Source organism: Ranitomeya variabilis, chromosome 6 (genome assembly GCF_051348905.1).
Source record: "Ranitomeya variabilis isolate aRanVar5 chromosome 6, aRanVar5.hap1, whole genome shotgun sequence".
Lineage (NCBI taxonomy): Eukaryota > Metazoa > Chordata > Amphibia > Anura > Dendrobatidae > Ranitomeya > Ranitomeya variabilis.
The window spans coordinates 384,654,493-384,678,476 of record NC_135237.1 but is presented as its reverse complement, the minus strand read 5'-3'; the positions used below and the strand labels follow the sequence as shown (position 1 = coordinate 384,678,476).

At 42.5% G+C, this 23,984-nt stretch overlaps 1 protein-coding gene across 1 annotated transcript in view; it reads left to right on the top strand.

The window, feature by feature from the left end:
- The window catches only part of LOC143782555 (uncharacterized), a 56,909-nt gene that overhangs the window by 8,246 nt on the left and 24,679 nt on the right, over nt 1-23,984 (top strand). The window contains exons 3-5 of the mRNA XM_077270095.1: nt 5,932-6,045; nt 9,422-9,566; nt 23,564-23,715. Of these exons, the coding sequence (XP_077126210.1) occupies nt 5,932-6,045; nt 9,422-9,566; nt 23,564-23,715 (411 nt within the window). The remainder of the gene's footprint in view (nt 1-5,931; nt 6,046-9,421; nt 9,567-23,563; nt 23,716-23,984) is intronic.

The window sequence follows — 23,984 nt, the reverse complement described above, 5'->3', positions numbered from 1 at the left end:
GTTTTCCATGAGTTTACAGTACCATGTAAACCTATTGAAAAAAAATCCACAGTGCACATGCTGCGGAAAAAAATGCACGGAAACGCAGCGTTGTTTATTCCGCAGCATGTCAATTCTTTGTGCGGATTCCGCAGCGGTTTACACCTGCTCCATAATAGGAATCTGCAGGTGTAAAACCGCAGGTGGAATCCGCACAAAAACAACGATAAATCCACGGTAATTCTGCAGTGCGGATTTCCTGCGGATTTACTAAAATCAGTGCGGAAAAATCCGCACAACATTCTGCAATGTGTGTACATACCCTAAAGCTCCATCTTGTAAAGCTGTTAGAGAGCTGCTTGGAAGCTTGGTGGCCCAAAACCTCTGGAGGTACTGAGACTCTGCCATGAATTCCCTCTTGATAGAAAATGGGGAGTGCTGTTAAATGGGTTGCCCCACAAAGTTATTTTTAATCAATAGATTTTGGAATAAAAATAATTTCACCAATTGGATGTGTTAAAAAAATGTCCCTGTGCTGAGATAATCTTATGAATGTGCCCCTGCTGTGTACTGTGTAATGGCTGTGTCTGACAGTACAAGGGCATGGTCTGATCATACCATATCTCTTGGGCTGGAGGGGGGAGAAAAAAAAACTATACAGACATTACAGCACAGAATCGCAAATGATTCTTTCTTTGAAGGAAAACATTGCTTAACCCTTTCACGACATTCGCCATATTAGTACGGCGCATGTCGTGTCTCACCTTTTGATGTGGGCTCCAGCAGCGACATCTTTCCCGACACATGTTAGCTGTTTTGAGCCAGGAACAGCCGCGGGTGGAATTGTGATACACCCGCGGCTCTTCTGGCAATCACGCCGGAAATCCGCCCATCGGTGACCCCGTCACGTGATCACGGGTCACTGATGGGTTGGCATGACAACCAGAGGTCTCCTGCAGACCTCTATGGTTGTCCCTGCCGGATTTTTTATGAGCACTGCCGGTGGTCGGCACCTATAGCAACTGAGGTATTCTGCTACATACATGTGATCTGATCATCGCCTGTATGTAGCAGAGCCGATCGGGTTATGACAGCTTCTAGTCTCCCATGGAGACTATTGAAGCATGCCAAAAGTTAAAAAAAATGTTATTAAAAATATAAAAAAAATTAAAAAAAATATAAAAAGTTTAAATCACCCCCCCTTCGCCCCATTAAAAAAAAACCAATAAAAAAATCAAACAAACACATATTTGGTATCGCCACATTCAGAATTGCCCGATCTATCAATATAAAAAAAGAATTAACCCAATCGTTAAACGGCGTAACGAGAAAAAAATTAAAAGACCCAGAATTACCTTTTTTTGGTCACTCCAACATTCCATTAAAATGCAATAACGGGCAATCAAAAGATCGTATCTGCATAAAAATGGTATCAATAAAAATGTCTGCTCAGCACGCAAAAAATAAGCCCTCACCTAGCCCGAAATCACAAAAAATGGAGATGCTACGGGTATCGGAATATGGCACAATTGTATTTATTTATTTATTTTTTTACAAACTTTGGATTTTTTTCCCCACATAAATAAAAAAGAACCTAGACATGTTTGCTGTCTATGAACTCCTAATGACTTGGAGAATCATAATGGTAGGTCAGTTTTAGCATTTGATGAACATGGTAAAAACAAATTTAAAAAACCTTGTGGAATTGCACTTTTTTTGCAATTTCACTGCACTTGGAATTTTTTTGGCTTTTTTGAGTACACGATATGGTAAAACCAATGGTGTCGTTCAAAAACACAACTTGCCCTGCAAGCCCTCACATGGCCATATTGAAGGAAAAATATAAAAGTTATGGCTCTGGGAAGAATGGGAGCAAAAAGCAGAAACGCAAAAATGAAAAAGGGCTTTGTCTCATAGGGGTTAAAGGGAACCTGTTACCCCCCCAAGCGTTTTTAACTAAAAGAGCCATCTCGTGCAGCACTAATGCTGCATTCTGTCAAGGTGGCTCTTTTAGTTTGAGTCCCTGCCACTGCTGAAATAATCGCTTTTATAATTTGTCCCTGACACCTTGAAATAGACCTGGGGGCATGTCTTTTCCCCCGGACAGAAACGCCTCCCAGCCATCACTCAGGGCCTCTGCGCACCAGGCTCCGCCTCCTCTGCCTTCATTAACGTCCCACATGGGTGCTCCCAGATTTACCGCCTTGTCAGTGACCACCGCGGTGCGTCCCTCGCTTGCCAGACGACCTTTCGCGGTCGGAGCAGCAGCCGCAACAGCAACCACTTTGAGGAAGTGAACACACAGCAGTCGCCTGTGTGTTCTGCTCTGGCCCCAGCGCCTGCGCTGTACGTTTTTTTCTTGGGCATGCGCAGTTTGCCCCCCCAGGCGTTTTTAACTAAAAGAGCCACTTTGTGCAGCACTAATGCTGCATTCTGTCAAGATGGCTCTTTTAGTTAACCCCTTCTCGACCTGACACGCCACGTAGGCATTATGAAAGTCGGTGCCAATCTGACCTGTGACACCCCTGCAGGGACAGGGGGAGTGGTACTTAAGCCCAGGGAGGGTAGCTTTGCCCCCCATGGCTACGTTCGCTCTGATTGGCCATTGAAAGAGCAATTTGTAATATTTCACCAATGAAACTTGGTGAAATATTACAATCCAGCCATGGCCGATGCTGCAATACAATCGGCCATGGCTGGAGACCCCTATCTGCACTCACCACCGACTGACAGCCGTGATCTGCTGCCGCCGTCAGTCTTTCCTCCCCTCCATTATGTCCTCCGCTGCCTTCCTCTCCCCTCCTCTCCCCTCCGTCCTGTCCGGCGCCCCCCCGCTGTCCGATCCCACCCCCCGTACCTTCGGAGTTCCGGGGTCCCTCCCGGTGTCCGTCCGACATCTAGAATGGGCACAGCCATCTTCCAAAATGGCGGGCACATGCGCAGTGCGCCCGCCGAATCTGGCGGCCGGCAGATTCGTTCATTCATTTTGATCACTGTGATAGGTTCTATCACAGTGATCAAAATAAAAAAAAATAGTAAATAGCCCCCCCCCTTCATTACCTCTATAGGTAGGGAACATCATGAAATAAAGAAAGTATATTTATTTTTATTTTTCCACTAGAGTTAGGGAAAGAACTAGGGTTAGGGTTAGAATTAGGGTTAGGGTTAGAACTAGGGTTAGGGCTAGAACTAGGGTTAGGGTTAGGGTTAGAACTAGGGTTAGGGTTAGAACTAGAGTTAGGGTTAGGGTTAGAACTAGGGTTAGGGTTAGAACTAGGGTTAGGGTAAGAATTAGGGTTAGAATTAGGGTTGGAATTAGGGTATGTGCAAACAGTGCGGATTTGGCTGTGGATTCGCAGCATTTTTCCATGCGGTGTACAGTACCATGTAAACCTATGGAAAACCAAATCCGCTGTGCCCATGGTGCGGAAAATACAGCGCGAAAACGCTGAGTTGTATTTTCCGCAGCATGTTAATTCTTTGTGCGGATTCCACAGCGTTTTAAACCTGCTCCACAATAGGAATCTCAGGTGTAAAACCGCAGGTGAAATCCACACAAAAAACACAGGAAATCTGCAGTAAATCCGCAGGTAAAATGCAGTGCGTTTTACCTGCAAATTTTTCAAAAACGGTGCGGAAAAATCTGCACACGAATCCGGAATGTGGGCACATAGCCTTAGGGTTAAGGTTGGAATTAGAGTTAGGGTTGGGATTAGGGTTGGGGTTGGAATTAGGGATAAGATTAGGGTTAGCGGTGTGTTGTAGTTAGGGTTATGGTTAGGGTTGGGATTAGGGTTAGGGGTGTGTTGGGGTTAGTGTTTGAGTTAGAATTGAGGGGTTTCCACTGTTTAGGCACATCAAGGGGTCCCAAACGACATGGCGCCACCATTGATTCCAGCCAATCTTGCGTTCAAAAAGTCAAATGGTGCTCCCTCTCTTCCGAGCCCCGACGTGTGCCCAAACAGTGGTTTACCCACATATGGGGCATAAGCGTACTCAGTAAAAATTGATTACACAACAAATTTGTCTAATTTTTCCTGTTACCCTTGGGAAAATAAAAAATTGAGGCTAAAAAAAAATTTTTGTGGGAAAAAATGATTTTTTATTTTCACACAGAGCGTGTTAGAAACTTCTGTGAAGCACTTGGGGTTCAAAGTGCTCACCACACATCTAGATAAGTTCCCTGGGGGGGTCTAGTTTCCAAAATGGGGTCACTTGGGGGGTTTCTACTGTTTAGGCACATCAGGGGCTATGCAAACGCAATGTGACGCCCGTAGACCATTCCATCAAAGTCTGCATTTCAAAACGTCACTACTTCCCTTCCAAGCTCTGATGTGTGCCCAAATAGTGGTTTACCCCCAAATATGGGGTACCAGCATACTCAGAACAAACTGGACAACAACTTTTAGGGTCCAATTTCTCCTGTTAGCCTTGAGAAAATAAAAAATTGCGGACTAAAAAATAATTTTTGAGGGAAAAAAAGATTTTTTATTTTCACGGCTCTGCGTTATTAACTTCTGTGAAGCACTTGGGGGTAAAAAGTGCTCAGCACACATCTAGATAAGTTCCTTGGGAGGTCTAGTTTCCAAAATGTGGTCATTTGTGGGGGAGCTCCAATGTTTAGGCATACAGGGGCTCTCCAAACGCGACATGGTGTCTGCTAACGATTGGAGCTAATTTTTCATTCAAAAAGTCAAATGACACTCCTTCCCTTCCGAGCCTTGCCATGCGCCCAAACAGTAGTTTACCCCCACATATGAGGTATTGGTGTACTCCGGATAAATTGCCCAACAAATTTTAGGATTCATTGTATCCTGTTGCCCATGTGAAAATGAAAAAATTGAGGCTAAAAGAAATTTTTTTGAAAAAAAAGTACTTTTTCATTTTTACAGATCAATTTGTGAAGCACCTGGGGATTCAAAGTGCTCACTATGCATCTAGATAAGTTCCTTGGGGTATCTAATTTCCAAAATGGGGTCACTTGTGGGGGAGCTCCAATCTTTAGGCATACAGGGGCTCTCCAAACGTGACATGGTGTCCGCTAAAGATTGAAGCCAATTTTTCATTCAAAAAATCAAATGGCGCTCCTTCCCTTCCGAGCCTTGCCGTGGGCTCAAACAGTGGTTCCCCCCACATATGGAGTATCAGAGTACTCAGGACAAATTGGACATCAACTTTCTTCTTTTACCCTTGGTAAAATTAAAAAATTGGTGCTTAAAGATCATTTTTGTGACTAAAAAGTTAAATGTTCATTTTTTCCTTCCATGTTGCTTCTGCTGCTGTGAAACGCCTGAAGGGTTAATAAACTTCTTGAATGTGGTTTTGAGCACCTTGAGGGGTGCAGTTTTTAGAATGGTGTCAATTTTGGGTATTTTCAGCTATACAGACCCCTCAAACTGACTTCAAATGTGAAGTGGTCCCTAATAAAATAGTTTTGTAAAATTTGTTGTAAAAATGAGAAAAGGCTCGTCAAATTTTAACCATTATAACTTCCTAGCAAAAAAAAAATTGTTTCCAAAATTGTGCTGATGTAAAGTAGACATATGGGAAATGTTATTTATTAACTATTTTGTGTCACATAACTTTCTGGTTTAAATTTTTGCCAAATTTCCATTTTTTTTTTACAAATAAACGCAAAAATTATTGACCTTAATTTACCACAAACATGAAGCCCAATATGTCATGAAAAAACAGTCTCAGAATCGCTAGGATCCGTTGAGCGAAACGAGTATATTCGCTCATCACTAGTGACCACTCAACACTCGACACACCACATCTGTAAAACTCTTCCATTTTTACAACTTATCTGCTTTGGAAGAGGAGAACATTTTTTTATTAACCTATTATCAGTTTTTTGGCCATTACGATTTAACGGGAATATTTGTGATAATCATATAATATCTATCTAATGTACATTCCACACTATACTAACAAATCTCCATTTTGTTTTAGCAATAAAAGGGGCCGCATCTACCTCCAACCAGCAATTCATCCACCTGAATTTTTTGCTTTATGGATACTTAACAATCTCCTTAATATTGGCTGGCTCTTCCTGTGGGACAGGGAGTAAGTATTACTATCATAGTGTCATATTATTGGGGAAATCTATGTTTAGCTATTATTGTTGCAGGTATTTAAAGTGGTCGTCTCATCTTGATAAATGGGTAAAATTTGAAAGTGCTTATGAAAACAAGCAACCCTGCAGTTTACCTCTTATTAAAAACTAGATGGTAGCCCGATTCTAATGCATCAGGTATTCTAGAATATGTATGTAGTTTATTTATGAAGATTTTAGAATAATACATTGAATACACAGGATTCAGCCAACCGCGACAAATTAGTGAAGTGTGGTTCAAATCCCGTGCCAATTCGTGGCCGGACTGCGCCTGTCGCTGATTGTTCGTGGCCGGCCACGTAGTATGTAGCACAGCCATGTAGTATATAACAGCCCATGTAGTAAATAGCACAGCCACGTAGTACATAGCACAGCCACGGAGTATATTGCACAGCCACGTAGTATATAGCACAGCCACATAGTATATAGCACAGCCCACGTAGTATATAGCACAGCCCAGGGAGTATATAGCACAGCCACGTAGTATATAACACAGCCCACGGAGTATATAGCACAGCCCACGGAGTGTATAACAGCCCACATAGCATATAACACAGCTCACGTAGCATATAACAGATAACACAGCCCACGTAGTGTATAATACAGCCCACGTAGTGTATAACACAGCTGATGCAGTGTATAACACAGCCCACGTAGTGTATAACACAGCCCACGTAGTGTATAACACAGCCCACGTAGTGTATAACACAGCCCACGTAGTATATAGCACAGCCCACGTAGTATATAACAGCCCATGTAGTGTATAACACAGCCACATAGTATATTGCACAGCCCACGTAGTATATTGCACAGCCCATGTAGTATATTGCACAGCCCACGTAGTATATTGCACAGCCCATGTAGTATATAGCAATGTGGGCATCATATCCCTGTTAAAAAAAAAAGAATTAAAATATAGTTATATACTCACCTTCCGTTGGCCCCCGGATTTAGGCGATGCTCCTCACGCGCTTCGGTCCCAAGAGTGCATTGCGGTCTCGTGAGATGATGACGTAGCGGTCTCGCGAGATCGCAATGCATAGAGCGGTCACCGGAGCGTCGCGAGGAGCGGGAAAGGCCTGTTCTGGATCCGAGGGGCCAACTGACGGTGAGTATATACTATTGTTTATTTTTTTATTATTTTTAACATTAGATCTTTTTACTATTGATGCTGCATGGTAGTAAGGAGCGGCCATTTTGCCGCAAGACTGTGCCCGTCGCTGATTGGTCGTGGCTGTTTTGCTGCGACCAATCAGCGACTTGGGATTTCCGGGACAGACAGACAGACAGACGGAAGTGACCCTTAGACAATTATATAGTAGATCCACTCTGCTATTCAAAATGGTGAGACTTTTTAATTTTATAGTATACTCTCATTGCCTGGGTTACCAGCCACCAGTGCAGTCTATCAGAGGCTGCAAGCGCTGCTCACAAGCCTGATCCAATCAGTTTCAGTGCTACTGCGTCTGTCTGATACTGCAGAAGCAAAGCTCAAATGACATGAAAACTGGAATGACAGTAAGCACAATATGGTCTTATCTGATTTATAAAGGAAAGTGTTAAAACGGGATTTGCTCACCTCATGGGGCTGTGAAAGTCACAACCCCATGCTAGTTTGTTGAGATACGTTGCTGCAGACAGATCCACCAATGTGAAGACAAACTTGTAGGAAAAGTGGATATAAATCCACGCTGACAGAGGTCCAATATACAATGAGAGACCAAAATGGTATGGATGTGCTTTTTATTTGTCAACGCGTTTCAAGGTGTTCATACCTCTTCATCAGGACAAACCACAATGATTCATCACATGATAAGACCCACAATTTCCAAAAGGAATTGATACCACATCTATGTGTCATATACATTAGGTAAAATTCCTTTTGGAAATTTATATTATTTATATTATTTTTTGGAAATAATATAAGACCATGTCTTATTTTCAGAGAAGCACAGTACCAGGACGAATATATTTATCCATTGGATAGGTCATATCAATGTCATGCAAAAATAGATGCAGCACACCCAATGCAGATGCAGAAAACTTAGAAATAATTGTATTGGTATGGGTAAATCCACTGTTTGAAAATGTTGATGTTTCAGCCAGGACTAGGCCTCCATCAGAACTACAAATAGTAGCAGAAATTTTTTTTGTCAAGGTAATGTAGAATTTCAATACAAGGATAGCAACCACTATACATAGTGACACTGCATTGAATGCTTTATTGTACCTATGCTACCATTGTGTTTTGGGGATGTATAAACATGTCTGTTTCTTGCCCCCCCCCCCCTTTTCTTACAGCTCAGGTGTACATGAATGTATGTGATCTAATTTTTTTGTTTTTTCTCCTCTGAAAACTAAAGGGAGATCAGCTATAGTATTTTGCATAGTGAATTTATATATCATGCTGCACCTACTGAATATTAAAATGGAACTTTATCTACAGCATATGAATGTATAAGCAATGGAATTTTTATTTTATTTTTTTTTCTCTTTTTGTGTATTGTAAACTATGTATAGTGGTCGCTATCCTTGTATTGAAATTGTGCTTTACCTTGACAACAAAATAAAATTCTGTTACTATTTGTAGTTCTGATGAAGTCCTAGTTCTGGCCGAAACGTCAATATTTTCAAACAGTTGATGTACCCATACCAATAAAATTATTTCTGTTTTCTGCATCTGCATTGGGTGTGCCGAATCTATTTTTGCATAATACTGGAGTAGCATCCTATTCGTGCATCCCTGAATATTGGAGTGCCGTGCAGCCTTGTTTTGTTCATATCAATATCAGATAGGTAGGGGGCTGAAACTGGTCACCCACTCACATGGCTGCTGGAAGTACACAGTGTGCAGAGTCGGAATACCAGAGTTCAAGTCTTATTGAAGTGAATTTGCGCTAACCTACAGAACCCAAGAAAAGTCACTACACAATGTATGAAGCTATGGAGCTACGGACTGATCCATGCACTGTGTATTAGAGTTGAATAAAACTTTTGCGCTGCCCTATTCTAGCATCAGGTCTGATCTTCTGTGGCAGCTGGACTTGTACAGTCTTCCAGTATCCTCGGAGATGGTATCCTGGGTGCCTCCTGGTTTTTTTTGGGTCCCACAACTGTCATAATGTGTGTTGCACTGCGACATCGTGGCATCCCGAGCCATAGGAAGTGCAAGTACTGCCCATGATGCCAATATGACGACTCTGGCCAATCTGGTGTTGATGGCCTGTCCTAAAGATAGGTCATGTATATGTCGGTCTTGTCTATACGTTAAGTATATATTGATGGATTAGCAAAACTTCCTAATTTTCTTTCCCTTTTTTTCCACAGGCTCCTTATATATGCGAATGTCTTCTTAGCTTTAATACCAATAACCATCTTCCTAATGCTTCACATGTCATATAGAAATTGTTACCGGTATGCAGACTGGATGTCACAAAATCAGCCTTTCGATCTGTGGTGCATCAGAATATTGGTAAGCATACCTAAAAATAATGTCTGCAGCTTCAGCCGAAAAGCTATTTATTGTCAATATATTAGAATAACTGATCACGCAATGGTACGAATATTGTATTATAGTAATTGTTTAGGTTTAGAAAAATATGGCACCATGCCATGTGTATCAGGGACAGACAGAAGAAGGTCGCTTACAAGAACAGTATGTGGGTTCTTAGGAGTGTCATAGTTCATCATTTGCAGGTGAAAGTGGACCCTTTACCTTTTGAGTCTCTGTGTGGCTGCACAGATTGCAAAAATAGTATGTCCACCTCTAATGTGTATAATGTTGAAGTTCAACCCCATGAGCTTCAATTGAGCTAAGCTGATAGGACAAGAGACCCCTTTGCCCTGCCACTAGGAACGGTATCAGCATGCATAAGATGCGGACAAAGTTGAATAGTATGGCAGAGCAGAGGGCAGTCCTTGCCGCACCACACCAAGGCTATGCCAAAGGCGGGTGTGATGCAGTGATGTCATCCTGACTGCTTGCCCCATATTCTTGTTCTATCAGTTTGCCTATAGAAAGTGCTAACATTGTTTTAGAACTTTTTTTTAATGTGGCTAGAGCTGCTCAGATTGTGCTGCCACTGACTATGTTGAATTTTTTTGTAATGAATATTGGAAATTGTATTATTGGAAAATGCTGCTTATGTTTTATTATCTATAAGGCCATGGTGACACCTGTGCTTTTGAAATCCTGCGCCACCATAATGGAAACCAGACGGATCATATTATAATCAGGAAGGGGGGGGTTCTTCTGGTGTTGTTTGCATTCGTCATGTAACAGTATAGTACAGTGCATGAATTATGTTTCTTTGTTCATAAAGTGCAGGAAAACTACCCCTTTATATAGTGGGATAGTGTAGATATTGCATCATCAATTCAGTTGTTTCAGGTCAAAAAATACTTATCTAACATCCCTAAAGCAGAATGTGCATCACACAAAACATATCTGGCCATTTCTGTAATTCGTTACAAATCAGATAAGAATGGAGAAGGGGATATGATCATGCATTAGAGATGTTGTCTGGCCTTAAGTTAAAAGTCTGTAGTCGCAGGAGTGAGCTATCCTGTGACCGTAAGTATGGGACATGCATTCCCCAGCCACATTCCGACTAGACGGGCGCTAGATACATTTGCATTAAGCGAGACCGGAAACAGTCTAGTCGGAAGGTGGCTAGGAGTATGCATAACACATAATTGTGGTCACAAGACCTCCCATTCCCGGAACTGAGAATCCTCACAGCACACAGTGCATGCAATGTGAGGATTCACAAGTCTGCAGTCACATACAGTAACTGGAGACGTGTAGCTGAAGATCAGGGAATCCTTTTAAGATTAGTGAATTTCTATATGGACATGTCCTACTTCTTGACAGTCATTCTGAACTTGACTGTTATGGCCTGTAGCCTGCGATGTGGTATTAACCCCTTACTTCCATCAGACATACTATTACGCCGATGTCAGTTTCCCCCGCTTTGATGCCGGCTCCGGCAATGAGCTCACCTAAAATTCCGGGACACATCAGCTGTTTTGAACAGCTGATATCTGCCCGCAATAGCAGTGGGTGGAATCGCTATTCGCCCGCAGCAATTAACTAGTTAAATGCTGTTGTCAAACTGACAGCATTTAACAAGTGCTTCCGGCCATATGCGCACCGGTGACCCCGTCACATGATCGGTGGTCATCGGAGCATCGGCATGACAACCAGAGGTCTCCTTGAGACCTCCATGGTTGTTGATGCGGGATAGCTGTGAGTGCCACCCTGTAGTCAGCGCTCATAGCAAGTCTGCAATTCAGCTACATAGAGGCGATCTGAACATCACCTCTATTTAGCAGAGCCAATCAAGTTGTGCCAGCTTCTAGCCTCCCATGGAGGATATTAAAGCATGTCAAAAGTAAAAAAAAAAAAGTTTTTAAAAATATGAAAAAAATATAAAAGTTCAAATCACCCCCCTTTCGCCCCATTCAAAATAAATCAATAAAAATAAAATCAAGCATAGACATATTTGGTATCACCGTGTTCAGAATCGCCCGATCTATCAAGTAAAAAAAGGATTAAACTGATCGCTAAACGGCGTAGTGAGAAAAAGAATCGAAACGCCAGAATTACTTTTTTTGGTTGCCGTGACATTGCATTAAAATGCAATAACGGGCGATCAAAAAATCGTATCTGCACAAAAATGGTATTATTAAAAACATCAGCTTGGCATGCAAAAAATAAGCCCTCACTCAACCCGAGATCACAAAAAATGGAGACGTTATGGGTATCGGAAAATTGCACAATTTAAAACAATTTTTTTTTTAGCAAAGTTTGGATTTTTTTTCACCACTTATATAAAAAAGAACCTAGACATGTTTGGTGTTTGTGAACATGTAATGACTTGGAGAATCATAATGGCAGGTTAGTTTTAGCATTTAGTGAACCTAGCAAAAAAGCCAAACAAAAAACAAGTGTGAGATTGCACTTTTTTTGCAATTTCACAGCACTTGGATTTTTTTTCCTGTTTTCTGTTACAAGACATGGTAAAACCAATGGTATAGTTCAAAAGTACAACTCGTCCCACAAAAAATAAGCCCTCACATGGCCAGATTGATGGACAAATAAAAAAAGTTATGGCTATGGAAACAAGGCGGAGCGAAAAACGAAAACGCAAAACCAAAAAAAGCTCCTGGGGTTAAGGGGTTAACATTAAACACTATGGCCCTGATTTATCAAAGTGATTATGCCAGAATTCTAGTGTAAATTGCTTTGAAAAGTTGCAAAATGTTTGTGCAATGCTGAGTTGCACAAAAATGTTGTGAATTGTGAAGTTTTCACAACAGTTTCCCATTTTGACAAACCTCGGGTGGGATGATGGTGATGTCATGGCTTGTGAAATTTACTATGAGTTCTGGCATTCCATAGGGCGGAAATCTTACTCCAGTCCCTGACTGGAGTAAGATTTGTGACAAGGTGCACAGAGTTCGCAACCTGAATATTTTGGCTAAAATATCATCCAGTACCTCCTGTATTTCATACATCTTTTTTATTTCTTATTCTTATATCTTTTAGGATGCAGCCAGACCCTTTAGTACTGACTGGGTAATTGGGATGTCTGTCCTTTGAGTGGGGTGTACTTACATGTGTTGGGCAGCCTGCCTGATACAACATCACGGGTGTCACTAATAGGCTGTAAGCCAGATACTGTGTACGACACATATCTGTGTGACTGACGTCCTATAGAAGCCATATCTGTGTATAATATTGTATATACATTTATAATATTTGGCCACAACTCCCTCCTTGAATGGTCGGTGTGACTGGTTGTTTCATCACTATTTTGCAATCGAGCTGCCTCCGCCTTTATTGCGGGGCCTGCTCTTATCCTGTAATGCATTTAATATAGTGACATGATGCTGGTAACTATGGCTGCCTTTTTTCTGTGTCGTTTTTTGAATTTCATGTCCTTCTTGGTGAGTTGCTTGTAATTATATGGCAATTTTATGATTGGATATACGATTTTGCATAGACTGATTTTAATGACAGCCTAAATTTTTTGGGCGCAAGTCTGTGTGTTCACAGATCTGATTTTCATTGTTAAGTAATATCCAGTAACAGTCTACTGCTGACCTGTATCTCATACTATCAACTCTTATAGAAGTTGCCAAAATATTGCAAATTTTGAACAGTGACCCCGCTTTGCACCTCTTTGAACTTTACAGCACTTGCATTTAGTTATAATGATGCTACTGAATATAAAACAGTTACTAAAGTTTGTTTTTGTTTTTCTTTGGAAGGGGGATAATGCCTTAGATTTATTCTTGCCAGTAAGAAAAGACTACCATAGAAATCTTCTGTGACCTTTGTGATAATAGCTCACAAATACTACCGTGATTTCTGCCTAATTGTCACATTGTTTTAAACAGATCTGGAACTGAATGTAATAACTGTGACAGATACAAATAGTAACTATAGAAAGTTATCTTGCACCACCTGCTGGTCATCTGTGGTTCTGCACTGCTTTGATGCAAAGCTTGGAGTGAAACAGCAAAGGAGAGTTAGTTACATGGATATATTGTATCCGCCTGTACTACAGCAGGCATGATCACTCCCATACCTTGGAAAGGCTGATAAACTGCTCTTGCTCTTTATGTCACTGTAGTCGTACAGAACTAGGCTTTACTTTTTGCTGTCTTTTTTGATGCAAATTTTAAGGTGCGTTTTACTATACCAGCAAAAGCTATGAGAGTTCAGAAATCTCATGCAGACACATTGTTTTTTTATCCTGACTCATTTGGAAAACTGCTGCGTTTTTGTAAACTGCAGTATGTCACTTCCTTCAGTGTTTTCTTACCCATAGAAAACAATGAGTAAGTGCAAAAACGCAGCAAAATGCCCATGAATGAGGTTTTGATGCATTTTTGGTGCAAAAACCTAAGGAAGTTGCATCATGTTTTTTTGGGGCACTAAACTTTATCAGCATATGTACAATAGACAATAAAAACGTAGCAAAAAAAAAGCCACAGCAAAAACGCAGCAAAACCTGCTTTTTGTGCGCAGCTTTTTTTACTCCAAAAAGAGCAAGTTTTGCCTGCACAGAAAAACGCAACATGCGAACATAGCCTTAACCTGTCTTATTTCACACGTCCATGTCTCCGGGATGTGTGGTGACAGTGTAAGGGGTGTGCTGGGACCATGTGATGCTCCACCCCTTTATATACACTCACTGGCCACTTTATTAGGTACACCTGTCCAACTTCTTGTTAACACTTAATTTCTAATCAGCCAATCACATGGCGGCAACTCAGTGCATTTAGGCATGTAGACATGGTCAAGACAATCTCCTGCAGTTCAAACCGAGCATCAGTATGGGGAAGAAAGGTGATTTGAGTGCCTTTGAACGTGGCATGGTTGTTGGTGCCAGAAGGGCTGGTCTGAGTATTTCAGAAACTGCTGATCTACTGGGATTTTCACGCACAACCATCTCTAGGGTTTACAGAGAATGGTCCGAAAAAGAAAAAAAATCCAGTGAGCGGCAGTTCTGTGGGCGGAAATGCCTTGTTGATGCCAGAGGTCAGAGGAGAATGGGCAGACTGGTTCGAGCTGATAGAAAGGCAACAGTGACTCAAATCGCCACCCGTTACAACCAAGGTAGGCCTAAGAGCATCTCTGAACGCACAGTGCGTCGAACTTTGAGGCAGATGGGCTACAGCAGCAGAAGACCACACCGGGTACCACTCCTTTCAGCTAAGAACAGGAAACTGAGGCTACAATTTGTACAAGCTCATCGAAATTGGACAGTAGAAGATTGGAAAAACGTTGCTTGGTCTGATGAGTCTCGATTTCTGCTGCGACATTCGGATGGTAGGGTCAGAATTTGGCGTAAACAACATGAAAGCATGGATCCATCCTGCCTTGTATGGAGCATCTTTGGGATGTGCAGCCGACAAATCTGCGGCAACTGTGTGATGCCATCATGTCAATATGGACCAAAATCTCTGAGGAATGCTTCCAGCACCTTGTTGAATCTATGCCACGAAGAATTGAGGCAGTTCTGAAGGCAAAAGGGGTCCAACCCATTACTAGCATGGTGTACCTAATAAAGTGGCCGGTGAGTGTATATATAATGTTTCTGATGCTGCTATGTACATATATTTATATGTTGTGTAGATAGGGTAAGTGCAGTACCTCAAGGTGGACACTAGAGAGGGTACATTAGTGTACATACAGTAGTTTACATAGGAGGAGCCAACCGTGGATAAGCTAGAGGGTTTTCCTGTTTCTAATCAGTAGGGGCCATAGAGCCCAGTCAGGGCAGGCGGCTCCGAAACATTTCAAACGAAGAGCCCAGCCATCCAGGGCCAGTGAGCCAGCAATGCAGCAGACTTATAACGCAGGTCGCTCCAAGATGTGGCAGTTTTCTACATGGGCAGAGGCCTTCATGTCCATGTGAAATGGACTAGGGAACTCCTAAACGTAGTGAAGCTGAACAGGGAGAACGCTGCAGTACTGGTTGAGACGGGGCAAACCGGGTACAAACTGAAGGACATAGAGAAGAGCACAGGGAAAGGGAGGAATGGGAATGGTGTAGAACTCTGTGTTGATGCTGTAACTGATGTGGATGGGCAGCGATTGAAAACAAGTAAAGTTCTACGTTTAAAGTTGGAATTGGACTCTGTCTCTACTTATGCGCAATCATTGGGGGTGAGCCTGCAATGGACCAGAGGTGACCCTGAAGGTGCGAAGCAGAGAGATAGGTATGCTGACTTTGGGACATTGTATTCATATGGCAGAGACCAGGGCGCATGTAAACAGATATTCTCAGCCACGACTACAGCCCTGGTGCTCCCCCACAACAGTTTTCACACGTACCGTAGACACTTACACACATAGACACATTGAAATCTATGTTGCTGTGCACATGTCCATGTGGTCACATGGACTGTGTGTCTATGTGACCCATACGTAGACTTGTCCATTTTTTACCAGCAGCATGGGCCTCAAAATGTCCTGCATATGTGCACACGGATGGCACACTAGGTTGTCATCTGTGTGACACGTACCAGCACCTGGGAAGCAGCAGTACAGTAGGCGCTGTTCTCTGGCGCTGGGTGCTGAAGACAGCTCTCATCATTATCCCCTACTCTATCGGCGATCAGCTCTAGCAGGGGAGAATAATGAGAGTTATATTCAACTGATAACAGCGACAGCAGGCAGCAGCTGATGGGACTATTACTCCCGTGAGCTTACAGCTGCTGCCACTAATAACAGTGACAGCAGGAGCAGCTGAAAGGAGTATTCATCATCCGCCACCTGCGCTATAAATAAATAAAAAATCTGTCATATTCCTGTATTTTCTATAACCAGCCAGGCAAAACTCACAGCTGGTGGCTGCAACCTTCAGCTGTCAGCGTTAGCAAGGCTGGTTATCAAGAATAGAGAGGTCCCCAAGCAATTTTTTTAAAATTATTTAAATAATTTTAAACAGCGTGGGGTCCCACACATTTTTGACAACCAGCCAACAGATGGGGTCTGTTATTCTCAGACTGGTAAGGGGCCATGGATATTGGGCCGCCCCAGCCTAAAAATAGCAGCCCGCAGCCACCCAGAAAAGATGCATTTATTAGATGCACCAATTCTAGCACTTTTCCTAGCTCTTCCCACTTGCCCTGTAGAGTTTCTCATCGTGATTTGCAGTGAAGTCACTGAGCTTGACCTGCGGTGACCTCATCAATAACTTTTACCCATGGTACTGAGGTCACCACAGTTCAGCTCGGCTGGGAATGCAGTCTCACTGACAGCGGTAACCATGATGATGTCAGCACTAGTCACTAACGCTGTGCTTGTAGCAGCTCACTCACCAGTTGTTCTCAGCCTGGACGGTTGCATCTTGGCACTGTGCAGGTTGAAAACTATTTAGCCCCCACGGTCATGGATTACTGCATAAGACAGAATGACGGACAGGTGAGGGATATTGTTTTTTTATTTTTGTTTTATTACAGGAGACAAGGGATTCAGTGGAATCGGGTTAGGTGAGTATCACTGTGTTTATTAAAAATGGAAAAGTGTGTTTTGTTTTATTTCTAATAAAAGACTTTATTCTGGCTGTGTCTTTAATAACCATATAACTATAGGATTAGTAATGGATAGATGTTTTATAGGCACCTCTCCATTACTATCCTGTAGGTTTGATGTCACCTGACAATACAAAAGTGACATCAAATCCACAAACATGAACCCCACTTTCCACCACTATAGGGCAAGTGAGAAGAGCTGGGCAAAATTGCGGGCTGCTATTTTTAGGCTGGAAGGGGCATAATCTATGGCCCCTTACCACCCTGAGAATACCAGCACTCAGCTCTCAGCTTTAACAAGGCTGGTTGTCAAAACTTAGGGTGGACCCCCACACTGTTTTTTCACATTATTTATTTAAATAAAAAAAAATGCATGGGGACCCCTCTGTTCTTGAGTTTTGCCTGGCTGGTTATCAAAAATACAAGGGAACCTACACATTTTTAAAAATGTATTTATTTATAGCGCAGTTGGCGGGTGATGAATACTCCCATCAGCCACCGCCTGCACTCACTGTTATTAATGCAGCAGGTGTAGGCTGATGGGAGTAATAGTCCCATAAGCTGTTGTCACTGTTATCAATTGATTATAACTTTCATCATTCTCCCCTGCTCGCACTGATCGCCGGCAGAGCAGGGGAGAATGATGAGAGCCATATTCAGCACCCGGAGCCAGGACACAGCACTTACTGTACCGCTGCTTTTCAGGCGCCCGTGCATGTGTTACTTATGTGGCACACGGTTGCCACACTTGTGCTGCAAGCATTACACACACGGACACTGACATCTCCAGTACCATTTTTTCCTGTACCAGAATAAAACGGACGTGTGAAACCAGCCTTAGATATATGCCAGACTTGTCAGAGGATATGCAATGTCTTGTGTAGGACTCAATTTGTAGTGTATGTTTTCTTCTGTCCCTGCAAATTTTTTTATATAGGAAAAAACTATAAGACCCCTAAAAACAAGATTCTGTGAACAATATCAATCTATCTCCTCAGGAAAGGTTCCCAGCGATTAATAAATCTCTTAATAAATCACATAACAAAATTTCAGAATTCCGACCCTGAGCTTCGCAGGGCTTGGAATAATCCAGAATCCTGTAAGAGGAGGCAATCGGAATGATTTGTTATTGAAACAAGAAGCCAAATGGATTCTCAAAATGCAGGCTAAGGGTCCCATAAGTCTGAAAGACAAGATTGATTTGTCAATGTTTTTGTGACACTTTTGTGAAAAAAAAAAGTTTTTCTTAATTTTTTTTCTTTTGTTGCAATAACAGTAAAAGTTAAAATGCTTTTGTATGTGATGATTCATAATAACTTGTATTGATTAATATTATTGTACTTGTTTTTTATTATGTATACCCCTTCTCACATGTAAAGCGCTATGGAATAAATGGCGCTATAATAATAAATAATAATAGTAATAATGTTTTTTAGTTATTTTATTTCATTTTTGTTTGATTGTATATGTATATGGTTAAATCACATGTTCAGCTTTTTTTTTTAAGAGGGAATCTGTCACCTCATTTTTCACATATAAGTTGCGGCCACCACCATTAGGGGCTTTTCTACAGCATGCTGTGATGTTGTAAATAAGCCACCGATGTAACAAGAAAGGTAAGAAAAACAAGTTAGATTATACTCACCCAGGAGCGATCCGGTGCGGTCCGGGTCCGATGGGTGTCGCAGGTCTGGGTCCGGCACCTCCCATCTTCATATGATGTCATCCTCCTTGCTTCCTGTCGCAACTCCTGCGCAGGCGTACTGATTTGCCCTGTTGAGGGCAGAGTAAAGTACTGCAGTGCGCAGGTGCTGGGCCTCTCTGAGCTTTCCCTCAACAGGGCAGAGAATTACGCCTGTGCATGACCACGACAGAAGCAAGTGGAGCGCCCCCAGACGCAGGGCCGCGGGGTACTCGGTACCGGACCTGTCTGTCTCAGTTCTGGGGTTGTCACGGTGGCTAGACCCGGTCCGTGACCCTGCTAAGGGGCGTCCAATGAACGGTGTAGGTAGTGGTGCAGGTCGCGGTGAATAACGAGGACACAGGGTTGCAGTCTCTTTACCTCTTTACTGAAGGCTTCAAGATCCTCAATCCAGAGTACGGTTAAACAGGGCTGTCTGAGACCGGCCAGTCCGATGGCACCTCCAGAGTTCCCTTTGCAGGTGGAAATCTGTGCCTACCTTCTAGCGCCTGTGTGTTGTAGTACTTCCCTGCTGAGCACCACGGGATAGTCCTCACAACTGTTGTGTCTATTTCTGATGTTCTTTCCCACAACTTATATCTGTTCTGATGTTGTTCTCCGTCCCTCAGATGATATGGCTAGGACGCACCCATATGACGGGTAGGCCTGGAGTTCTTCCGGGACCCTAGTGACGCCCCTCTCCCACAGTTGCCCCCTATGTCTGCTTAGGTGATTTAGGTGAGACAGCCAACCTATAATTAACTGTCCTGCCGTTGGTTTGAAGTAATGCTTGGAGCCCAATACTTCCTTGGCGTTCCGGCTACGCGCCTCAGTAGGATACTGCCTCGATCTTACAGCACGACTCCTACTGGTGTTATCTCCTTTTTGCTATGATCTCGTTTCTCACTCTTCACAATAAACCTCGCTTTATGTCCTTTCTTGAGATACCGCCGCGATGTAGTGCAGGCGCGGTTCCTTAACGTTTTGTCTTGTTCGCTAGGCCTCTGTCAGGATCCCACCCCTGACAGGGACCCCCCTGAATCTTCCCCCGCAACACCCTCTGCCACAGGATGTTGCCTGGTTCCAACCCAGTCAGCTTCTGTCTAACTTTCTATCCAACCCCCAGTTTTACCAGACTGTGAGGAGTGGCCTAATACATAGTGCCCTTTGCTCCCCCCGGAGGCCAGACTGTGAAGTGTATTGGTGTCTGTGATACCTGGTCAGGTGAACTCCTTAAGTGCCATCAGACGTACCATCACTCCCCTTAGCGGCGGAGCGTCAGTACTGCAACGACCAGGACTCTGGGGTGCTGCACAAGGAAGAGGATGTCATCGCATGAAGATGGGAGGCGCTGGACCCGGATCTGCAACACCCATTGGACCCGGACCGCACCGAACTGCCCCTGGGTGAGTATAATCTTTACGAAATATACGAAAAATGAGGTGACAGATTCCCTTTAACCAATAAATTTTTATTAAATTTTCAGAAAATTTAGAACACACAAAGGGTCAAACAAAACCCACAAATACATACAATAACAATTTACGATAGGTACCTGTACACATTCTACATATACTCATTAAAATATGACTTCTTCACCATCCCACAGTGACATCACGGGAACTCCCAGGTTAAAGCATGATGACATAATCCCAATAATGTAAGTTTCATAGGGTGAAATAAGATTTTACATTTTCAGTGGAAAGGGGCTGACCTCTGCCTATCCAGCCTTAGATCCTATCCATATACTCTGAATTCTCTTTTTAGCTGAGATGGAATGAGCCAATGCCAATTCATATTGGCAATTTATATTAACTTTCTCAATCACCTCTTTTATGGATGGCAAACTCGTCTCCCTCCACCTAGCTGCCAGAGCTAACCTGGCTGCTATCAAAATATGCAAGAAAGAACCTCTAAGCACCTGAGGTATTTTATCTATGCCAATATGTAAAACTCCCATATTGGACTCCAAAACCAACTCTACCCCAAGGACCTCTCATATTAGATCACCAATATCTACCCAAAATTGAGATGTAACCGGACAAGATCACCACATACGGCCCAGTGTCCCCCTTTGCCCACAAGCTCTCCAACACACCTGAGATTGGTTAGGACCAAAATGAGCTAACTGCGACGGACATTGGTACCACCTTAAGTGCACTTTTTTAACTGTTCCAGGTGATTTAGGCAAGATGATACTCTTTGCACCTCTCTTAAACCCTCCCTTCATGTCTCCAGGTCAAGAGATATGCCTAGCTCCCCCTCCCACCGAATCATATATGGTAACTTAGTATCAACAGCTGGTGTATTCAAAGCACTATATAGGATAGAAATTCCGCTAGATCCCAACTCCGGTATCGGAATATACCCATTAAACCTGTGGTCCAAGGGAGTCTTAATATTACAACTCTGGTCATGTGTGGATCAGATGCCTAATTTGCAAATAGACGTCATATACCTGGATGTTTTGAGGACAGTTGGTCAAAGGGGAGGAGGTTCAGAACCATCCATCAAGTTCTGAAGACTTTCAATCCCCGCATTGATCCAATTATGCAGGCCAATGTAAGGGATATGCTGCTCAACAGCTTTCAAAGATACATCGGTGAGGGGGATTTTTAATAACTTCGAGCTATTTGTCCCCAATAGTCTATAGTAACCGCCATCATCGGGAGGGGTGGGGTAAACAAAGTTTTCTTAATTGTCTCACTTTCTAGTGTAAGACGAGTTAAGCACCTACAAGCATGAAATGCTTCGATCTGTAGCCACTTATGAGCATTATCCATTAGCCACCAGTCTCTTGCCCCAACAAGGACTGCCACCCTATGATATGCAAGCAAGTTAGGGACCCCCATTCCTCCTGCATCCTATGAGTAATACATCAACTTTCTAGCCACCCTTGGTCTTTTATGAGCCCAAATAAAATGATTAGCCATTCTTTGAAGAGATGAGAGAAATCTAATAGGAACTCTGACTGGAATACACCTAAAATAATATAAAATCTTAGCACCATCATATATTCACCACTATATTCGGAGAAGCTCGTACTTTTTCAGATAATGGCTCCATACATAAAGCGAAGATGATAGAAGACGGGACAGCCCTGTCGTGTTCCGACAAATTGCAAATGAGTTTGACAAGAATCCCGACGACAAAACCCTAACATTGGGGTTAGAATACATGGCACAGATCGCTGACCATATGGGGCCCACTAAGCCAAACTTCGTCAAAACACTCCTAAGATATCCCCAGTTCACCCTGTCAAAAGCGTTTTCAGCATCCAAAGACAGGAAAGCACTGGGGAGTCCACAAAGCTTCGCCACTTTAATTAGGTTAATCATTCTGCATGTCCCATCTTTTGTTTTTCGACCTGCCACAAAATCAACCTGATCCAGGAAAATGAATGTGGGAATAATGTGATGTAATCTTAAAGCTAAGATTTTAGAGAAAATTTTTACATCGCAATTTAGGAGTGCAATAGGTCTGAAGTTGCTAGGACACGGAGATTTCCCTGGTTTTGGCAGAGTAGAAATCATATCTTCTAAATTAGTTTTAGATATAGACTCCTTATCCCACCATATTGTATACAAACATAGAAGTAAGGGGGTTAGAATCTTCTGGAACTGATCATAATACTCATTTGGTAACCCATCCGGACCCGGAGCCTTATGACCTCTGGTGGACCTAATGGTGGTCCAAAGATCCTCTTTAGCAAAGGCGTGTTCAGGAAATTTAATTGTTCCTGGGAAACCTTTGGTAAGTTAATCCTTTGCAAGTACTGATTAATCGCCACTGGAGAGGGATGGGGTGTATCGGGATCTTCCCCTAAATTATAAAGTTGAGAATAATACCTACAATCTCATTCACAGTCTCCATTGGGTTTCTAATATGTTTCCCCTGGGGGTTCACCAGATGATCAATCCCGGATTTTACCTCTCTTTTCTTGACCCTGCGGGCAAAAACTGCATCGGCTCTGTCCCCAGTTGCATAGAATTTTGATTTAAGCTTTTTAAAGTTATGTTCACACACCGACAAGAGATTCTCTCTCAATTTAAATCTAATATTGCAAATCTCTTCTGACAATGCCTGAGATGGGGATGCTTTATTTACAGAGTCTAATTGCTTGAGACGGGAAATGAGGCTGTCTCTATATTTTTCTCTGTTGCGCTTCAAATAGGATGCTTGCTGTAAAAAAATTCCCCTTATAACAGCCTTATGCGCTGACCACAGGGATTCACCAGTTACTTCTCCATTATCATTTTCATGGAAATAATGTGTAAGTCCCGCTGACACTCTCTTTACTACCTGTTCATTTCAGAAGGAGAGACGTGTTCAGCCGCCATCTGGAGGATGGGTTAGCCTGGTGACGCAGAGCTAATTTCAGGGATACAGGGGCATGATCCGACCATGAAATCGGAACAATATTCGCTGATAAGCATCAACCCAATGTCTTATTGTCCACTAGAAAGAAATCTATCCTACTTTAAGTCCGATGACGGAAGGAATAGAAATGTTCAGCCTTTTTAAAGGAAGAACTTATTAATTAGTCATTCACCTGGACCCGTTGAAGCATTGTAATGCGAAATGGCCGTCGTCCTCTCTCCTTTCTCTCCGCACCCCTCTGCACCTTACCATCTAAGATGAAAGTCATGAAATTAAGGACTTTTCATTCAAGCTGCCATGGTGAGTGGCGCATACTTTTTTCTGAATTATTTAAAAGTCTTGTGTCTGTTTCCTAGGTACATAATGGATTAGCTACATATGGCACATGGACTTCCATTGCTACACTTGTCAATTTTGGGATTATACTGAAGCATAATGTTAGCCATGTAGATGACCCATACATCAGCAGCGTGGTTCTCGGCCTTATTTTATTTGCAATCTCATTCTGGTAAGTTCTGATCACAGGTTCATTGTGTGCAGGTTGTGATTTACGTTTCCTAAAGGGTTTATATGCTAATACACAATAATACCTTATAATCTAATTATGAGTGGATGAGTAACTGCTTTTTTGGAACATTAAATGGTACCTACCATTTTCATTTTATGATGTACATACTTAAACATGCTGCCGTTCAGTGAAGGTCTGTATTCTGTGACCTCCGTTGGTTGCTTACAACACTAAGATGAGCTCACAGAACCATGTACAGACTTAATAGA